This window comes from Aedes albopictus, chromosome 3, assembly GCF_035046485.1.
Source record: "Aedes albopictus strain Foshan chromosome 3, AalbF5, whole genome shotgun sequence".
NCBI classification, from domain to species: domain Eukaryota; kingdom Metazoa; phylum Arthropoda; class Insecta; order Diptera; family Culicidae; genus Aedes; species Aedes albopictus.
Window position 1 is genome coordinate 406,957,242 of NC_085138.1, and position 19,339 is coordinate 406,976,580.

At 46.6% G+C, this 19,339-nt stretch overlaps 1 protein-coding gene across 1 annotated transcript in view; it reads right to left on the minus strand.

Annotated features, from left to right (window-relative positions):
* LOC109403726 (sodium-dependent transporter bedraggled) overlaps positions 1-19,339 on the minus strand; it is a 358,384-nt gene that overhangs the window by 14,005 nt on the left and 325,040 nt on the right. The window contains exons 3-5 of the mRNA XM_062856205.1: positions 10,996-11,830; positions 1,818-3,025; positions 1,193-1,696 (exon numbers count right to left, since the gene is read on the minus strand). Of these exons, the coding sequence (XP_062712189.1) occupies positions 1,193-1,696; positions 1,818-3,025; positions 10,996-11,830 (2,547 nt within the window). The remainder of the gene's footprint in view (positions 1-1,192; positions 1,697-1,817; positions 3,026-10,995; positions 11,831-19,339) is intronic.

The following is a 19,339-nucleotide window of genomic DNA, read 5'->3' on the forward strand; positions in this document are numbered from 1 at the left end:
ACTAGAGCGGGGCAGGATGATTCTCATTGGAATTGGCCCCGCTCTATAGACGAGTGCACCGATGAACTGAATTCATCGCGGTCCGAGAATATTGACACTAGAGCGGGGTCGCTTCCAATCAGAATTGTTCAATTCTGATTGGAAATTGTTCACTTCTGATTGGAAGCGACCCCGCTCTAGTGTCAAAATTCTCGGACCGCGATGAATTTTATTCATCGGTGCACTCGTCTATTATCAACATTCTCGGACGGAGTGAATTTTGTTCATCGGTGGATAAGTTCATCCCACTTGATGAACCATGTGATTGTCGTTTGTGACCGATCATCCATGGACCTCACCATTGGTGAACCGAATTCACTCAGACAGAGAATTTTGACACTAGAATCTTTATAGACGAGTGCACCGATGAACTGAATTCATCGCAGTCCGAGAATTTTGACACTAGAGCGAGGCCATTATTCAATTCTGATTGGAAATCGTTCACTTCTGATTGGAAACGGCCCCGCTCTAGTGTCAACATTCTCGGACCGCGATGAATTCAGTTCAACGGTGCACTCGTCTATTGGAAACGGCCTCGCTCAGTGTTAAAATTTTCGGACCGAGTGAATTTGGTTCATCAGTGGATAAGTCCAAAGGTATAGACGAGTGCACCAATGAACTGAATTCATCGCAGTCCGATAATGTTGACACTAGATCGGGCCGATTCCTATCAAAAGTGAACGATTTCCAATCAGAATTGAACAATTCTAATTGGGAATGGCCCCGCTCTAGTCGAAATTCTCGGACCGCGATGAATTCAGTTCATCGGTGCACTCGTCTATCTTAACCCTTTCCTTCCCACGACTTTGAACGGCTATATCTATGCCAAAACAGCGTTTCCGAAAAAAGTGGTAGAACAAAAGTTATTGCAAGTTGGCTAAATTTTTCGAAATCAATGAAAAAAATTTTGGTTGTAAATCAATAGGTTTTTGATTGTTTATCAATAGTTCAACTATTGAAACAAGTAGGTAGTAGTTGGGTTAACCTTATGAGGTTATAACCATATTCTAAAAATTATTGCATCATATTCATCTAATTCCGTTTGTCCGGAGTTCGTCGAAAATCGATGGTGCTCTAGAGCAACCATGGGAAGTAGAGGGTTAACGATATTTTCATCCTTGTTCATTCTGAATGAACACGTTCTTACACTTACTTGTTAGTGGTCGTCCCCGCACCAAAAATATCGCCAATATATGTCCGATCCAGAGCAGCAGTAACCACCACGCCCCACCCAGCACCATGTCCAGATAGTGTATGATCGTGATACCGCTCTCGGTGGCCAGCGGGATGCCCATGAACAGCCCGGTCACACAGCTGAGCACAATCGACGACGGTGAATCGCCAATCGCTCCGGCAATCGGTTTCCACATGGCGCAAAGCTGGCCCAGCCCAAACAACAACAGTGTCAGGAATCCAATCAGGCTCCATATGGGGGCGATGTGTTCCTGAGTGGCCGCGGCCAGCGTCGAGGGGAACAGCTCCGTCACCAGACGGAGCACCTGGTAGCCACTTTCCTGGTGCGGGTTCGCGTACGGCCGTTTGAAGCTTTCGCCCAGGACCATCGAATAGCGGATGAGCCATTTGGTGGGCATGTTGGCGTGCTGGGGAGGAAGTGGCTGGTCCGCCGGAAGCAGGAAGATGTCCGTTCCGATGTTTTCTGAATAAAAATTTGAGAGATATTGTTATAATAGATTAGGTGGCAAAATCCGAACATTCGGTAATGAAGAGGAGGTCCAGAAGCCTAATCTTAACACTGAGAAATAAGAACAAATACTTACCGTACGATCCAGGAAAGTAGTAGTACCCTCGACTGTTCAAAATCTGCACGCAAGCACTTCCAAAAGCGGCCGCCAGCATCAATCCGGTAAGCGTCACAACCGCCACCAGCAGGGCATCTCGTCGCAGCTCTCGTTTGGTCCTCCTCGAGCCACTTCCCTTCCGGTTGGTTCTGCAGCTGATCGAATACACCGAAATCCCCAGGAGACCCCAGGTCAGGAACGTTTCTTGCGCTGCACTCATCCAACTCTTGGAGTTGATAAAGAAGTCCGCCCAATCCGTAGCTGGGAAGACGTTTTTGATACTGTCGTAGTTTACCATCGAAAGGAACTTGGAAGTGACCGCTATGAGACCGATGAAAGCTAGGCAGAACAATCCGATCACGATCTTCCCGAACGAGCGGATTCCCTTGCACAACACCACAAACACGAATGTCCACAATATGGCCAGGTTGAAGGCCAACTGGAACCGTACGGCACCGATTCCGTTGATACCCCGAACCCCTGGACCCAATTGAAACCGCTGAAGAACCACCCCGTTAAAGTAGTCTGCCACAGTATCCGAAAGGCGGAATGATTGGTTCCCTGGACCTCGGTACATCTCGAATATCTCCTGCCACCGGTATTTCTCACTTCGGGACACGAACGAATCCCGGAAATAGACTAGCACCCAGCTGAGCGAAATGGCCGAGTAGAGTGAGATTAAGCCCTGCGCCAGAATCAGCGCTATCCCAATGCCCTTACAAATCGGGCTGATCCGCCACATGGTCACCGGTCCGCCCCGAACTCTCGATCCGAGCACCATCTGCAACCACAGCATCGGAATCCCGAACAGGAACGAGAAGATCAGAAACTGAACGATAAAGTTCGCCCCGAAATGAATACTGAAAATGGCGAACCGGGACATGTTGAAAAGGCCGAGCGTGCAGAAGCTACAGGCCATCGCCCGGGACAACATGTGCGGCCACTTTGGTTTCGGTCGTCCGTTCCGGTCCATTTCCGGTACCGATTCGTCATCATCCGAGGAGTCGGAATCCACTTCCCCGATGGCAATTGCCGTCGCGTGAGGCAGCGATCCGTTGCCGTTCCGGGTGGTGGTCCCATTGCCATTACCAGTCGCCGCCGTGACCGTCGATTCCGTTCCGAGGGCCAAACTCGTTACGTCACCCGTGCGTTGCCGCGAGTCGTCATCGTCTGGCCTTGAGTGGGATCTGCGAAAAGATAGGAAAGACGAAAAATAGCGATTAGGTACTCCCACGGTGAAAACCGGAAACCGATGGCTCACTCGAACAGGGCCGGAAAGTCCTTGGACGAGATCACAAACATGTTGTAACTGAACAGTGCCATTGGGACTGAGGAAGCGTGCTGGTGCTGTCGCCGCCAAAGGCCATGAGTCAAGTTCAATGCAACGATTTTCCGCAACTAAGTGTTCTAAGGCTGCTGACTGCAAATGTAGGTAGGTACGTAATTGATTGCGGGTGGAGGAGGTATCGACTAAATTACCACGTGCTGGCATGCGCCTCACTGCATCCTGATACACCCAAAAATTGGAAGAAATACAAGTTTTGCATTCTTCATGCATAACTTTGTAACAACTTTGTAAAACACAAAATAAGAAAATAAAGTCTTGCAATTAATTGAGAAGCACCAAAATGTATCTGATAATTTGCATCAAACTACTAATCAGATAAAAATTCAAACACACCAATTAAACAAAAAGGTAGTACCTATTTTCAATTAAAGAAAAAAAAAAACGCTTTTTAGGCGAACTGCATAGAGCCCATCATTTGGGTGCTTTGGTCAAGGATAATCGCGGTAGCCGTTTCCCTTGGTTACCATTCAACAATCATAACACCAGGTGACGATTGAGTTCCTGGTGGTTGTTGTTGGATCGAAACTGCGGCCAATTGGCCCAATGTTGCGGTGCGGTGGTCCGTTCATCGCTTAAGCACGGTGTACAATATTTAGAAGATGATATCTTCCGGAAAACTAACAGTTTTTTGGTGACGTAATTCAAATCGTTCAGAGGCGATCTAGTACTTCACATCAATTTGATCATGTGAAAAACGATTAGAATGACGTCACATGTTTACATTCAAAATGTATGTTTACATAGGTTTCTACTGCCTTGTGATTTTTATGCCGTGCGCTTAAGGAAGGAAAGTAGTTTTTAGCTGAATGTTTCCAGAAATAGCTCTTAAAGGATTTTTAGGCCGTCTTGATGAGTTCAGTACTGATACCATCCTTGTCAGCTGACTTATGTATTGTTTTTTGAGCTGCTAAAGAATCTTCAACTTCCTTCAACAAGGGAGTTTAGGGTCTGAAGAAATTTCTGGAGGCAGGAATTGCTTGAGAAGTCACTGGATGGCTCGGGGCACCCCAAAATGGTTTTCTGAAAAGATCGCATAAGGAATTGCATGAGGAATCTTTAGATGAAATCTCTGGAAGAATTCCTGGAGAAATCCTTGAAGGATTTTCTTCCGGATTGGAAGAATTCCAATAGGAATTTTTGACGTCACTGGAGCAATCTCAACAAGAATCTTTAGCACAAGGAGGAGGAATTACTGGCGAAATTTTAAAAGGATTTCCTGGAGAAATATCTGTGGTAATTCTTTAAAAATCTTTGGATCGCCAATCTGGAGACGGTGTGTTTCCACACCGGGAAATTCCAGGAGAAAATCTTGGAGGAATCCTTGGAGAAACGCCTGGATGAATACTTAGAGAAATTGCTGGGCCAGTGTAAATACATGAACGAGATCAACGACGCAGAGGAGCTCGCAGCCGAACTTAAGCAGCAATGCGAGGTAGATGTACTAAGTGCACCGATCCGCCTGCGAAAGGGTCCGGCAGGCACGCAGATTGCTGCGATCAAGCCCCATGTAGGACAAGTCCACAATAGAGGTGGCTGAGCAGCAGCTTGGAAAAATCATCGACTTTGCATCCACTAAGTCCAACATAAGCAAGGACCTGAAAACGGCCCTGCTTCGACTTAGGGCGTCGATCGACGATGCCAAGCAGGAGCACGCGGCACTCGCGTTGCTGACTGCTGCAGCAGCGGAGCCTGCAATTGAGAAACGGAGGCCTTCTCCTTCGCAGGAAGTCCGAATAAGGCGGAAGCGACTGCTCGTGACAAACGGGGCAAGCAATCGCAGAAGCGGGCGAGGCAACCGTCAGGCGAGGAGCTGTCTGGCGGTGCCCGCAAGGCCAGGCGAATCATTACCCCAAATATCGGTAATAATGCCGGAAGGTCGGACCCCAGCCAGGGTTCCCGGAAAGCTGGGAAGGGTGGGCCTGAAAAAGCTGGCCCGTCCCGGAACGATGGGAACAAGGGGTTGCGACCGCTGGTGGGCCCTCAACAGCCACAGAGCAGGGCGATCCAAGGGGAGCACCCCTTTGGACGAAGGTAGAGCGGAAGAGGAAGAAGAAGGCGAATCCGCAGGTAGTAGCGCAGGACGCCAAGCCAAGGCGTAGGAGGGCAGGTGCCAAGCGCGAGAAAGGCGACGCGATCGTCATCAAGACGGAACAGTCCAAGTACTCGGACCCGGACGTCTTAAAGATGATGCGAAGCGACGCCAAGCTTGAGGGAGCCGACGTACACAGTATTAGACGTACTCGTACGGGCGAGATGGTCCTGGAGCTAAAGCGCCAGAAGGAGCACAAGGGCGCCGCCTATAAGAGGCTGGCAGAAGAGGTCCTTGGTGGTGAGGGCTCTGACACATGAGGCGACTCTGAAGGTCAAGGACATTGAGATCACCGAAGTGGAAGAGCTCGTCTCGGCACTGCGGCAACAGTGCGATGTGCAGGTGGCCGCCTCAGCCGTTAAGCTACGGAAAGGGCCAGCAGGGACACAGATAGCTTTGATTCAGCTACCTATGGCAGACGTAAAAAAGTCCGTTAAAGTAGGGAGCATAAAGGTGGGTTGGTATGCATGTCACCTGACATTCCACGAGCCACCAGAGGTTTGCTGCAGGTGTCTGGAACCAGGACACAAGTCGTGGGACTGCAAAGGCCCCGACAGGCGCAAACTGTGCAGGCGAGGCGGCGCTGAAGGTCATAAGGCCCAAAGCTGCACGAGTCCGCCCATCTGCATGATCTGTACCGGGAAATCCTCGAACAACAGACATCCGATAGGTGGTCCAAGGTGCCCGGCCTTCAAGAAAGCCGCAGTGAACAACAAAGCACAGTGCAGGTAACGCAGCTGAACCTGAACCACTGTGATGCGGCTCAGCAACTGCTTTGTCAGGCAGTTTCTGAGTGGGAGATGGATATCGCCATCATATCGGACCCATACCGAGTACCCGCCGGCAACGGCAACTGGGCCTCGGATGGGACCAGGAAAATGGCGGCGATATGGACGACGGGTAAATACCCCGTCCAGGAGTTGGTGTCTACTACCTATGAGGGCTTCGTGGTCGCCAAAGTAAACGGGGTATTCTTCTGTAGCTGTTATGCGCCTCCGCGGTGGCCGATCGAGCGGTTCACGCAAATGCTGGACCGCTTAACGACCGTGCTAACAGGGCGAAGGCCGGTGGTAATAGCGGGTGACTTTAATGCCTGGGCTGTGGAATGGGGAAGCCGTTTCACGAACCAGCGGGGTCAGGTCCTGCTAGAAACACTGGCCATCTTAGATGTCGACTTGGCTAACGTCGGTACCAAGAGTACCTATAGTCGAAACGGAGCGGAGTCAATTATTGACGTGACCTTTTGTAGTCCTGGCCTAACAAGTAGTTCGAACTGGAGAGTAGATGATGGCTACACTCACAGCGACCACCTGGCGGTTCGCTACAGTATCGACTACAACAACAGCAGACAGCGGATAGAAGAAGAGGCGACTAGGCCAAGGCCAAGCCCTCGTAGGTGGAAGACATCATACTTCGACGAAGAGGTATTTAGGGAAGCGCTCCGCCGTGAGCGAAACTTAATCGGTTTAGACGGCGACGAGCTGGTAGCGGTGCTCTCACGTGCGTGTGATGCGACCATGCCTAGGCGAGTCCACCCTAGAAATGGGAGGCCACCGGCTTACTGATGGACCGACGCGTTTGCGGACCTGCGCCGCGCCTGCCTACGGGCTAGGCGGCGGATGCAGCGAGCACGATCAGAGGAAGAGCGAAACGAACGGCGGGTGGTGTTCGCCGCTGCAAAAGCCGCGCTTAAGACTGAGATAAGAGCAAGCAAAAAGGCCTGCTCTGAGGGTCTCTGTCAGAGTGCCAATGCGAACCCGTGGGGTGACGCCTACAGGATCGTTATGGCCAAGACGAGAGGTGTGATGGCTCCTACAGAGCAATCTCCAGAGATGTTAGAGGGGATCATCGGAGGACTTTTTCCGCGTCACGATCCTAGTCCTTGGCCTCCTTTCGTAGGACAGCCGGGGACTGGGGCTGGCGATGAGGAGAGGGTCACCGATGTGGAACTTGCAGGGATAGCTGAGTCCCTTAGCGTAGGTAAGGCCCCAGATCCGGACGGAGTTCCGAACTTGGCCTTGAAAGTAGCTATTGCAGAGGCTCCCGAGATGTTCAGGTCTGCTATGCAGAAATGCCTGGACGAGGGAGTTTTCCCAGAAGCTTGGAAGAGGCAGAGCCTGGTTCTATTGCCAAAGGCGGGGAAACCACCCGGAGACCCGTCGGCATATAGACCAATATGCTTGATTGACACGGCGGGGAAGGTGCTCGAAAAGATCATCCTCAATAGAATGGTGAGGTTCACTGAGGGCGAAAATGGTCTTTCGAGCAACCAGTACGGCTTCCGGAAGGAGAGGTTCACCGTAGACGCTATCTTGTCGGTTGCAAAAACCGCCGAGAAAGCAATCGAGCCTAAGAGGAGGGGAATTCGCTTCTGCGCGGTAGTTACTCTGGATGTAAGGAATGCGTTTAATAGCGCCAGCTGGTCTGCTATTGCCGATGCGCTCTTGCGTCTGGGGATACCGGAGTACCTGTACAAGATTCTCGAAAGTTACTTTCAGAATCGTGTACTAGTCTACGACACGGAGGTGAGTCGGAAGTGCTTTCACATAACCTCAGGAGTCCCGCAAGGTTCCATCCTGGGTCCGGTGTTATGGAATGTCATGTACGACGAGGTGTTGAGGTTAGAGTACCCAGTGGGAGTGGAGATTGTCGGATTTGCCGACGACATTACGCTCGAAGTCTACGGTGAAACGATCGAGGAGCTGAAGTTGACTACCGACCACTCGATCAAGGTTGTGGAGGCGTGGATGCGGTTCAGGAAACTGGAGCTGGCAAACCACGAGACTGAGGTGACGGTTGTTAACAAACGGAAGTCGGAGCAGCAAACGGAGATCAGTGTAGGCGAGTGCACTATCCTGTCAAAGCGCTCCGTCAAACACTTGGGCGTGATTATCGACGATAAGCTTACCTTCGGTAGCCACGTCGATTATGGCTGTAAAAGCCTCCACAGCTATTGCGGCACTGTCCCGGATGGTGTCCAATAGCTCAGCGGTGTACGCCAGTAAGCGCAAGCTTCTGGCTAGTGTTGCTACGTCCATACATAGGTATGGCGGCCCGGCGTGGGGCACCGCGCTAATTACTGAATGCTACCGACGGAAGCTGGAAAGTACTTACAGGCTTATGTGCCTGAGGGTTGCGAGCGCGTACCGTACCGTGTCACACGACGCTCTCTGCGTCATTACTGGTATGGTGTCTATCAGCATTCTTATCAGTGAGGACATGGAGTACTTCGAAATGCGCGGCACAAGAGGCATACGCAGGACTGCCAGGATGGCCTCCATGGTCAAATGGAAGCGTGCGTGGGACAGTTCCACCAAAGGAAGGCGGACCCATAGGTTGATACCGAGGGTAGATAGATGGATTAATAGGCGCCATGGGGAAGTTACATTCCACCTGACACAGGTCCTTACAGGTCATGGTTGCTTCCGACAGTATTTACACCGTTTCGGGCATGCGGATTCTCCCGAATGCCCAGTGTGCAATGGTTTAGAGGAAACGGCGGAACACGTTTTGTTCGTGTGTCCGCGTTTTCGTACAATGCGTGACCGCATGCTTGCCACATGCGGGAAGGACACAACTCCGGACAATTTGGTCCAGAGGATGTGTAGGGATGAGTTTGGCTGGAACGCCGTTTCAACGGCTATCACCCATATCGTCTGGGAGCTACAGAGGAGGTGGCGCGTGGACTCAGAGAATGGCTAGTCCAGATGCAGTACAAGAGGTGGTCCAGGGGTTCGGAGTCGGCTTCGTAGGTCATACCGGTGCCCTGCGGTCGAGACCGACCCTTACAGCGGTTAAGTGGCCGCGGAGAGGAAGTCCCGGTAGCGGTGCTGTCGTGGCGTCGGTCTACTGGGTTGGATCCGAGCCCGCGGTTGGAAAGGGGTCCCCGGCAAGGGTCGGGGTAGGTGAGACCCTGCTGTCTGCAACCTTCGGGTGCATCTGATAAGGCCTGAAGGGTAGTGATACCCTTCCTTTGCGGGCAGGTCAGATCGGGTTACACGTGGGCATCAGTTCTTGATATCTGCAAAGCAGTTGGGCGCGGGCGAGGTTGACCCTGCCCGCCTTGCGAACACAAAGGGAGTGGCGAGGACCACTCGGGAAACTGGCTGAGCACCAGCATGTTACCGTGATGGACTCTGCAGAGCGAGTCATCAATGTTCGTTGCTGCTTGGCTACGCAGCTAACCTTGAAGGTGCGATGTGCACTAGCCCCTCTCTGAAGCAATACCTTCTTGGTGGTTCCGGAGAGACGTAGAGTTTGGCGACCATAGGGATGTGTTTAGTGGGTACGAGGAGAGAGTAGTCCTGGCTTTTACTTTTGTTGTAGAAGACGGCCTCAGCCCTGCACTACCCTATCCTTGATGTTAGGGTGTCTGTTTGCAGATTATCCCCCTATGGTTTAGAAGGAAAAAAAGCCCCATGTAGGGGAGAAGAACAACGCGGCTGTAGTCGGCAAGATCAGAGTAGGCAGATCAGTGTGCCCATTCAGCATCTACGAGCCTCCAGGCTTCGAACAAGGATACAAATCGTGGGCGTATTAAGACCCTGACAGAAGCAAACTCTGCTGGAAGTGCAGAGTGGAAGCCCACATCGCCAAAATAATGTGCACGACGAACAAGGGTCACACGACGAGCGGGTCTAAATGTCCAGGCATGCGAGGAGGTCGAACCAATCGACAATAATGCAGGTTAGGTTTGTGAAGCCACAGTTGCTGTAGCAGTCAGTCTCGGTGTCAAGTACAGACATCGCCCTACTGTTGGTCCCATACCGTAACTGCTAGGGAATAAGGCCAAGGTAGTGGTGATCTGTACAACCGGTCGTGTTCCGATCCAAGGAATATGTGTGGCTTCGTGATCGTGCGGCCAGTGTCACCAAGCATTTAGTCGTATTGTGCTGAGTAGCGTGGGTTCGATTCCCACCACAGCTGTCAGGAAAAGTTTACGGCGTTGCCACTGGACGTTGCATGCTAGTCCGTTGTCTCGTGTCGTGCTTCCTTCAAAGAGCTAATAGCTCACTGGAAGCATTGAACGTGTCCGTGTCTTGAAAAATGTTCACGTCGCACGAGGACGCAATAGCGAAGATCAACGGTACTATTGGGGGATTGCATAGACCAGTTCTCGGCTATGCTGGATTCGCTAACAAGCGCAACAGTGGGATTGAGTCCCGTGATCATCGGTGGAGAGCTCAACGCCTGGGCGATTGATTGGCGTAGCCGCTCAACTAACGCGAGGGACTAGGCTCTATTCGAAGCTATGGCTAGAATGAACGTTGATGTCGCGATCGCGAACGTTGGCGACAAAAAAAAAACTACATACAATAGGAACGGTGCAGAGTACATAATTGTTGTGACCTTCTGGAGCCGTGCATGTGACGCCCCGCAATGGCAAGCCCATCCCTACCCAGAAATGAACGCAAACCGGTGTACTGGTGGTGGCCAGAAATAACAGAACTCCGCGCATCTTGCTTAAGAGCTAGAAGAATGATGTAAAGAGCTTGCATGAATGGAGCGCGAATTTCTGCCAGGCAGCTAACACGACCCCTTGGGATGATGCCTACAGAATAGTCATGGCCTATCAGATGCAGAAGATCGTGGAAATCTTATTCCCGCGCCACGACACAAGTCCCACATAAAGAGCTGGCTCTGCCGTATTGTTATGTACATAAAGCATGGCTATGGGTAATCAGTTGAGTTAAAGCGTAACAGTCAGAAGAACATCCTACCTTTCGGTGCCCATTCCGGACGCGATCGAGCTGAACGTGGTCGTCGACAGCAGCGACACAGGACTCGGGTTCCGCGACGACCCAATCGAACTCGTTTCCGATCCCATCCCGCCGTATCGATGATTGTGATGATGGTGCGACGAATGGTGACTGTGATGTGAGTTGTGATGCTGTTGATGGAACGACGAGGACGATGATGACGATGCCACCGCCGTCGCCGCTGCAACTGGCATGCTATTGGTTGTTCGCTGACTAGGCGGACTGGTACTGGTTCGGATGATCAGCTGGTTGGTGGTCGCGTCCCTCTCGGCCGTGATCGATACCACGCGTGGTCGCACCTCGGATCGCCGGCCGGTTTGCCGCGGACGGGTTGTTTGCGTCGGGCTGTCGAGGTTCGTTTCCAGCGGAGGATCCCGCTCGTAGAGGGAGGCCGACACCAGGTAGGGAATGAGATCCTCCTCGGTGATGGGAGCACTGGGCGTCGGGTGGGTTGGAGGTGGCGGTTCAGTCTGCTGGTAGGACGATTCGTAGGTGATGGGAGAGTCGGGTGGGAGCGCTTCCAGTTCCGACGCCGGCAGAGTTGTGATGGAGCTGAGTTCGTTGTGATCCTCGAGGGTAAGCGATTCCTGCTGATGGGACTCCGGGTGAGGCAGGCTGGCGAGGTCGGTGCACACAGTGCTGAGTGATGCATTAATACTGTCGTCGATGTAGGAGGCATCCTGTGAGGATTCGTTATGATCTGGCAGCGTGATGGGTCGAGTCTTGCGCATGGAGTTGCGTTGCCACGTGGAGCTGCGCCGCGGTCGTCGATCTAGGGTTGCCGTTGAGGTAGGTTCTGTGGGGTAAGGGAAAAAAAGTGTTTGATGAGTATGTGATGGACTATCATCTGTATTTTGTTTTAGGCAACTCAATATCATAAATCATAAACCCAACATGGTAACAGATTTGATTTCATCATCGTATTTTACAAATACTGATTATGAACTTTTACCTAACTTTTACGCAATATCTGGTACTTTTTAAGTAGTTATGTTCAGATTAATTTCTCGATTTTTTTTGAAGTTTATTGAACATTGTATATAAACTACAATTTATTATCTTTTTCTTTGGTTTTGTAATGTTAATTAACCCTAAAAGGGATACCTGAGGTCCATTGGACCCCAGGCGCCTTTCAGAGCTCGTCTTTGATGGAACACACTCAGCGAGGTGACGAAAGTGAGGCCATGAAGGTATCCCTTTTAGAATTAATGTTTATCATCAAATTATTTCTAAAACTGTTTCTTTTTCTTCTAAAACTCCTTCAGGAAGTTATCCTGAAAATCTTAAAATAAAAAATTACGAACATTTACTTAGGTATCTCTTCAGAATTTTTATAACATTTGATCAAGGACAGGGATTCGGGCGTTTTGGCTCGTGGTGCACTTTTTGAAAATAATTTTTTCTGGAAATTTTCGGACAAGATTTTTCAGGATGCTGAGTTAGATCCTGAGCAGATTAATAGTGAAATTCCTGTAATGTTTTGGTGTATTCGTATTGAAAATCCTGTTGACCTCAAATGATTTGTACTAAATAAATATGGGCTTCGATAGACAATTTCCGCCAGATTTCTGGAAAGATCTATGGCAATGTCTATGCTTTTAAGCTTTTTTCTTAGCATTGGAATATTACTGCGAAAATTTTCGTTAAATTACTTCAAAAAAAGGCCAGAAACCGCCTATTCTTTGGAAGATTGGAAAAGGATTCCTTTAAATCATGAACACGTTTTCGGTAGAATTCTTGGTAAACTATAATCATTGGTATAGACCACACGTGGTTTCTTCCGAGATTCTTCCTGAGATACCTCCAGGAGATCTTTCTGAAATTCCTCAGGAAGCTATTTCTGGGATTCTTCCAGGATTCTTTTTTGAGCTTCCTTAAAAGGTTCCATCGTAAGCACTACTTCTGGGAAGCAAACTCTGGAGCTTCTCAAATTTCCCCAAAAATCGGAGATTCTTGCAGGAGTTCCAGGATTCCTCAAGGAATTTGTTCCAAGATTCTCGGGATTCGGGATTCCTCCATAAGTTCCGAGAGCTGCTCAAATAATCTCAGAAGAAAAAAAAGAAGAACTCTTTGAGGACTCCTAGATGGAACTACTAGTCAATCTCAGAAAAATGTCCTACAGAAATTCCAGAAGGAACTCTAAGGGCAATCTTAAAAGAAACATCTGGAGGAGTCCCAGAAAGAGCTCCTGGAGAAAGCTTCTATGGTGGAATTCTAAACAAGGAATCCCATATTTTTGAGAAATTTTCGAAGGAATTCCAGAAGGAACTCCAAAAGGATTCACAGAAGGAACTTCCCAAGTAATCACGCAGTTGATGCTACACGTATTGCATATATTGCCCATATAAACCATGTTCTAAAAACTTCTCTATGTAAACTAATGTTGAATTAGTCAATCCACTTCACACTTTAATTTAACTGAAACAGTTTATATATGGGAACAGTATGTCAATATATGTACGTTATATATGCAATAGGTACAGCCAGGGATGGGATCATTCATTTGCAAAGAGTTACATTCATTGCTACTATCTCAGTTCAGAAGCATGTCATCAAATAACAATGTATGGATGAAATCAGCCTTGTGGTTTTATCTGAACCTGCCGTGGAGAGTTGCGTTTGCTGCCTCCTGTTGACTTAATTATTGATGCTACGCTAGTACATTGTTCTACAAAGTTTCAGGTGAAACAAAACTGAAAAAGTGTTCCATACATTGATTTTTGCTACGATGTTTCTGAAGCGAGTTAAGAGCAAGTGAATGTAAGTGATTGCAAATGAATGATCCCATCCCTTGGTACAGCTTCAATAGAGGGATTACTTGGGTCCAGAAGGAATCCCAGAAAGAACTCTGGGAGTTATCTCAGAAGCTACTCCTGGAGGAATACTTAAATTGAAGACTCCAGGATTTTCTTCCGGGGTTCCTTTAGAAATTGTTTTCGAGTCTTTCCCAGATATTTGATCCATAAATCCCATCGGCATCTTTCCAAATATTCCTACAGTGATTCCTCCAGGAGTTCTTCCTAGCATTCCTCCGAAAATTTCCTCCTAGAATACTTTAAGTGTTCCTACTAAGCGTATGTAGGGGTCCCTGCTGGGATTTCCCAAAGAGTGTGTTCAGTAATTCCTCCCTTTGAGGATTCTTTCATGACTTTCTTAACAAGTTATACTGGGATTCCTCAGGATTTTCTTCTACGATTTATAAAGCGTCCGGTTGGGATTCCTCCAGGAGTTTCTTATAGGATTTTTCAAGGAGTTTCTTCTGGAATTACTTATTTTGAGGATTCTTTCTTTTGAGATTTCCCAAGGAGCTCTTTTTCCATCAAAACTTCCTTCACCGGTTTCTCTTGGAATTCTTTCTGGGTTTCCATTTTCTTCCAGGATTAACTAGGAGTTGCTTCTGAGATTTCTGCAGGAGTTCTGTTAAGATTCACCCAGAAGATCCTTCAGTGATTCATCAGTGGCGTCGCGTAACCTCACTTTTTATCTGTGCATCAAGTATAAATTCCTGAATTTTTTTTAACAAATTTGCTTGTAATAATAAGACAATGACGAGAATAGCTGCTTTCACTCATTTCTATTTCGATTTTGATCATAAATCCCCTGCAATTGCAAGTTTTGGGGTCGGTGCACAGGTAAAAAGTAAGGTTACACGACGCCACTGTGATGATTCATCAAGGAGTTCCTTCTGAGATTCATTCAGGAGCTCCCTCTGTGATTCCTCCAGCAGTTCTTTTTGAGTTTCCATCCTAGATTATTCTAAGCGTACCTTTTGTGGTTTCTCTAGGTGTTTCTTTTAGATTTTTGCTGGATTTATCCAGGAAATCTTTCGGGGATTCTTCCTGGGGCTTCAACCAGGATTTCTCCATTAACTTTTTTTCAGGATTTCTCCAGGATCTCTATCTAGAATTTCTCAAGGACTCATGTGATGTTTCCCAGGATTTCCTTGAGGATTTTTTCCAAACAATTTTCAACAGATTTGAAAGGAACCCCTCCAGAATAAATTTCTGGGTTTCCTCAAATAGTCGTGCCATGTGGAAATAAGGCAATGCGAAAACTTTACATTACAGACTGCCTTTTGATACAGTAGTGACTCTATTTGAGGAACTACTGCACAAATCTCTCACGAAGTTCCACTGTAAAATCCTGAAAGAATCCCTAGAGGATATCTTGGATAAATCCAAGGATAAATCCTTAGTAGAATTACTTAAGGTACCCTGAAGCAATCCCACCAGTTTCTTTGGAAAAATCCCAGCAGAAATCACCGGATAAATTTGGGGAGCAATACTATTCGAAATTCCTGAGTATGCGGTGAAATTTATGGAATAAATTCTGATGGAATATCCGGAGAATGAAGAATTTCCTAGGAAAGAATCCCAGGAGGAGATTCAGTAGGAATTTTTAGGAGAATCCCAACCCAACAGGAATATCTGAAGGATTCCGGGCAGGAATCTCAGCGAAAATTCCTGGAGAAACTCATCAGGAATTCTTGGAGAAATCCTAGCAGATATTTTTGGAGGAATCACTGAAAGAATTCCAGAAAGAATCCCCAGACACAATCTGTGGACGAATTCGCTAAGATATCCTTGGAGGGGTTCCTGGAGTAATAACCAAAGATTTCGGAGGAATTTGAGGACGATTTTCTGTAGTAATTTCATCAGAAGGTGAAGGGCAAAAGAGAGATGCCCAGGTAAATCCTAGAACTAAACCAGCACGCATTCCTGGAGAAATAATAGTATGAATAACTAGAAGAATCCGAAGAATCCCAATAGAAATTTCTGGAGGAATGTCAGAACGAATTCTTGGAAAAAAAATTCTGGAGGAATTCCTTGAAGAACACTTGAAAAAATCCTTAGAGAAAAGATTTCTCTTCTTCTTCTTCTTCTTCATGGCTCGACAATCGCATTGGAACTTGCCTCTCTTCAACTAAGTGTTCTTTTGAGCACTTCCACAATTATTAATTGAGGGACTTTCTTTGCCCGCCATTGCATGAATTTGTACATTGTATGGCAAGTACAATGATACGCTATGCCCAGGGAGTCGAGAAAATTTTCCCGACCGGAACGGGAATCGAACCCACCGTCTCCGGATTGGCGATCCATAGCCTTAACCACTAGGCTAACTGGAGACCCCTAGAGAAATCTTATCAGGAATTCTTGAAGCATGTCCAGCTGGCATTCGTAGATGAATACTAGCAAGAATAAATGGAAGAATTCCAATAGAAACTTCTGGATGTAAAAAAGAAAAAAATCTCTGAAAAAATATCTCTGATGGATATTCATAAGAATCCTTGAACAAACACTTGAACTCTGCAGTAATCCTACAACAACTCCTAGTTGAATCCAGGCAAGTTCTTAAAAAGGGATTACAGCGGGGATTATTATGAGCATAGTAAAGATCTTATGAATAAAACATGATTAGTTTAGTTTCGTATAAGATAAGATAACAATAAACACAGGCAACGCTTGAATTATATCCATAGTAACCCAATAGCGCGCGTGTTATGCATGTCAACGCTCGGTCAACGTTCTCGACATTGGAGCTGGATGTGCCTCAAGATACTAGGGTATGTGTGCCATCAGTAATCTCACGCTCCCATATTAATCCTATGTATTTGAAACAAGCGATTACAGCACCGATTGATTCCGTTCTTATTGTTTTCATGGGTGCTCTGCTCACTTCTAACAAAACAAATACAAAAATAAGAAACAAAACAAACAGCGCTTCAATCCTTTGTTTTGTATGTGTATGTATGTATGTACAATCCATCTCCCACTGACCGGCAGTGCTTTTATGGAAGAAAGCGCTTCAATCCTTTGTTTTGAACCAATACCCTATATGCAAAGACACGATATGTCAACAATCATCAGATTTTGTGTCTTTAGGTGCGTCAAAGCGTTCTAGTTTCGTCAATGTGTACAGTGTAAATTGCCGGGTTTTTGGGATGATCGTGAGTGAATAAGAGTGAATAAGACCGTTACAAATATTTATTTCACTTTTTGTCCCACCACTCTTTGGCTGGGCTGGTCGAGGGGGGGGAGGGGGGATAATAAAGCATTTAATCTAAAACATATTAAAAACTCATCGGATTTGTTGAAGAATTTTTAGCAAAACCTGATATTTTGATAAATATTTTTTGTCTGCCACCTCAAAATGCAAAATCTAGCCAAAAAATGTTGAAGGGGGGGAGACAAAAAGTCAAAATTAAATTTGTATCAGCCTAATTAAGGTCAATTAATCAATTTGTTATTTTTATTCAAACGTAATAACCGCGTTGAGTAGACGCTCCTGAAATGGCAGCCGATTTTTCTGTTAGAGTTCCGCTTAGGCATTTTCCCTACAATATTTTCCTAAAGATTTTTCTTCAAGCATCGTTACTTTAGATGTTTCTTATGAGTTTCTCCTTGGGCTTTTGCCTAAGAAGCTGCTCATGAAAATTATTCTTCAAAGGTTGCCAATAAAAATTTTTGTTTTAACATGTTCTTAAAGGGCTGTTTGCAGATCAGAAGAAATTTCTCGGCCTATCTTGATGCATGTGAAATTCCTTGGCTGAATCGCTCAAGAAACCGTTAAGAAGGCCAGGGCATACGGCTCAAATGTCCCATCCCAGGATGAAGACTTTCAATGGAGTGACATTAACTTTCTTAACCACGTCACTCCCAACGTTTTTGCTTGATATGTATAAGTAATATGTACTATACGGAGCGGCTGACGAGATGTCGTCGTTCTAGGGCTTTGTATAATTGTATTTAATGACGCTGCACAGTAGGCCTTGCCGCTTCAATACTTGTAACACATCTTTGATGCTTTGCATGCATTGATAATTACCTACAAGAAAAGTGATAAAAGTAGTCAATTTTATCATTTTCCAGGATTTTTCCAAGTGATGGCGGTGTAAGTGTAGACTAGGCCAAACTAAACTAGGCTATTAAGAAGTCCCTTAGAGCTGAAAAACAACAAGGCTGCTGTGAATGACGAGTTCCCGCATCAATCAATCCACCAACTGGTTGGGCTATAAGTAAGGACACAGACTAGAGTGGGCTAATTACAGCGGGATTACCATTCTAAATTTGGCGTAGCAGATACTATCGCGTGTTTTATTTAGCAGACTGAGGCTGCTTGAGGCGTCCTTTGTCGACGAATACTATGCAGATTTTCGTGAGGGCCGATAAATGACGGAACAGTTGAATGAAATGCGGATGATCCTAGACCCATTTCCAAAGCATTACTTGTAGACTCATTATCTGTTCATTGATTCTAATGCAGCGTACGATTCATTGAATAGAAAATGAGCTTTGGCAGATACTGTCAGATCATGGTTTTTCGGCAAAACTAATTAAGCTGATACGCGTAGCAGTGAAGAGAATTGTCAGACAAAAAAGGCACAAAACAAGCAACAAAGAAGGCGCGACGATTACTCTTTATCCCTACTGGTAACAGATAATGACATGATCTCGAAATTTTTTGTTGCAGACAAAACAGAAGCTGAATTTGTTGCGTACTTTTCAACTCGTGAATAATCAATTACTACTAACCCAAAGTCGAAACTGTTTGATGATAGATCTTCAACAGAGTTGCAGTGTTTACCGACTCGAAGTTACCGTTCGAAAATCGCAATGAAAGGCTTAAAAATCTCTTAACTCGTGGTGTACGATGTTAATCCTATTATTTTCAAGTTGGGACAAACCTATGTCACATTGGGTGGATTGTCGCAACAAATACAGGTTGCGACATTGTCATTATTGTTGCGCGATGGTTGAATTTTGATTCACTGGCGTAACGTGAGGTCACACACATGCTTCTTGGCTTTGAGGACGACGATATTGATCTTATTTTTTTTCTCCTTCTACTTGGCGTAACATCACAACTGGAACAAAACCTGCTCCTAAGCTTGGTGTTCTATGAGCACGTCCACAATGATTAAGTGAGAGCTTTCTCTATCATTTTGCATTCGTATATCATATGGCAGACACGAAGATAGTCTACGCCCAGGGATGTCTACGAAATTTCCATTATGAAAAGCACTCAGCATGGTCTTGCAGGGTATTGTCTTGTTGGGTATTAGTTTAACGGTGTGACTATATGTGCCCTATTTTCCTGTTTTTTGAAAAGGGAGACAGCGATAATAAACTCGACCAAGTCGAAGTACATGATTTCGGATAGAGAAAGAGGTAGGACATAAATTTTAACTTAAAAAATCCCCATACTAAAACAGAGAAACGAATCTGATGCAATATTGTCTACCGTAGAATGACGATATTCATTGATGTGCGTTGCTGAACTGTATGACAAATTTCGAGCCTAACAA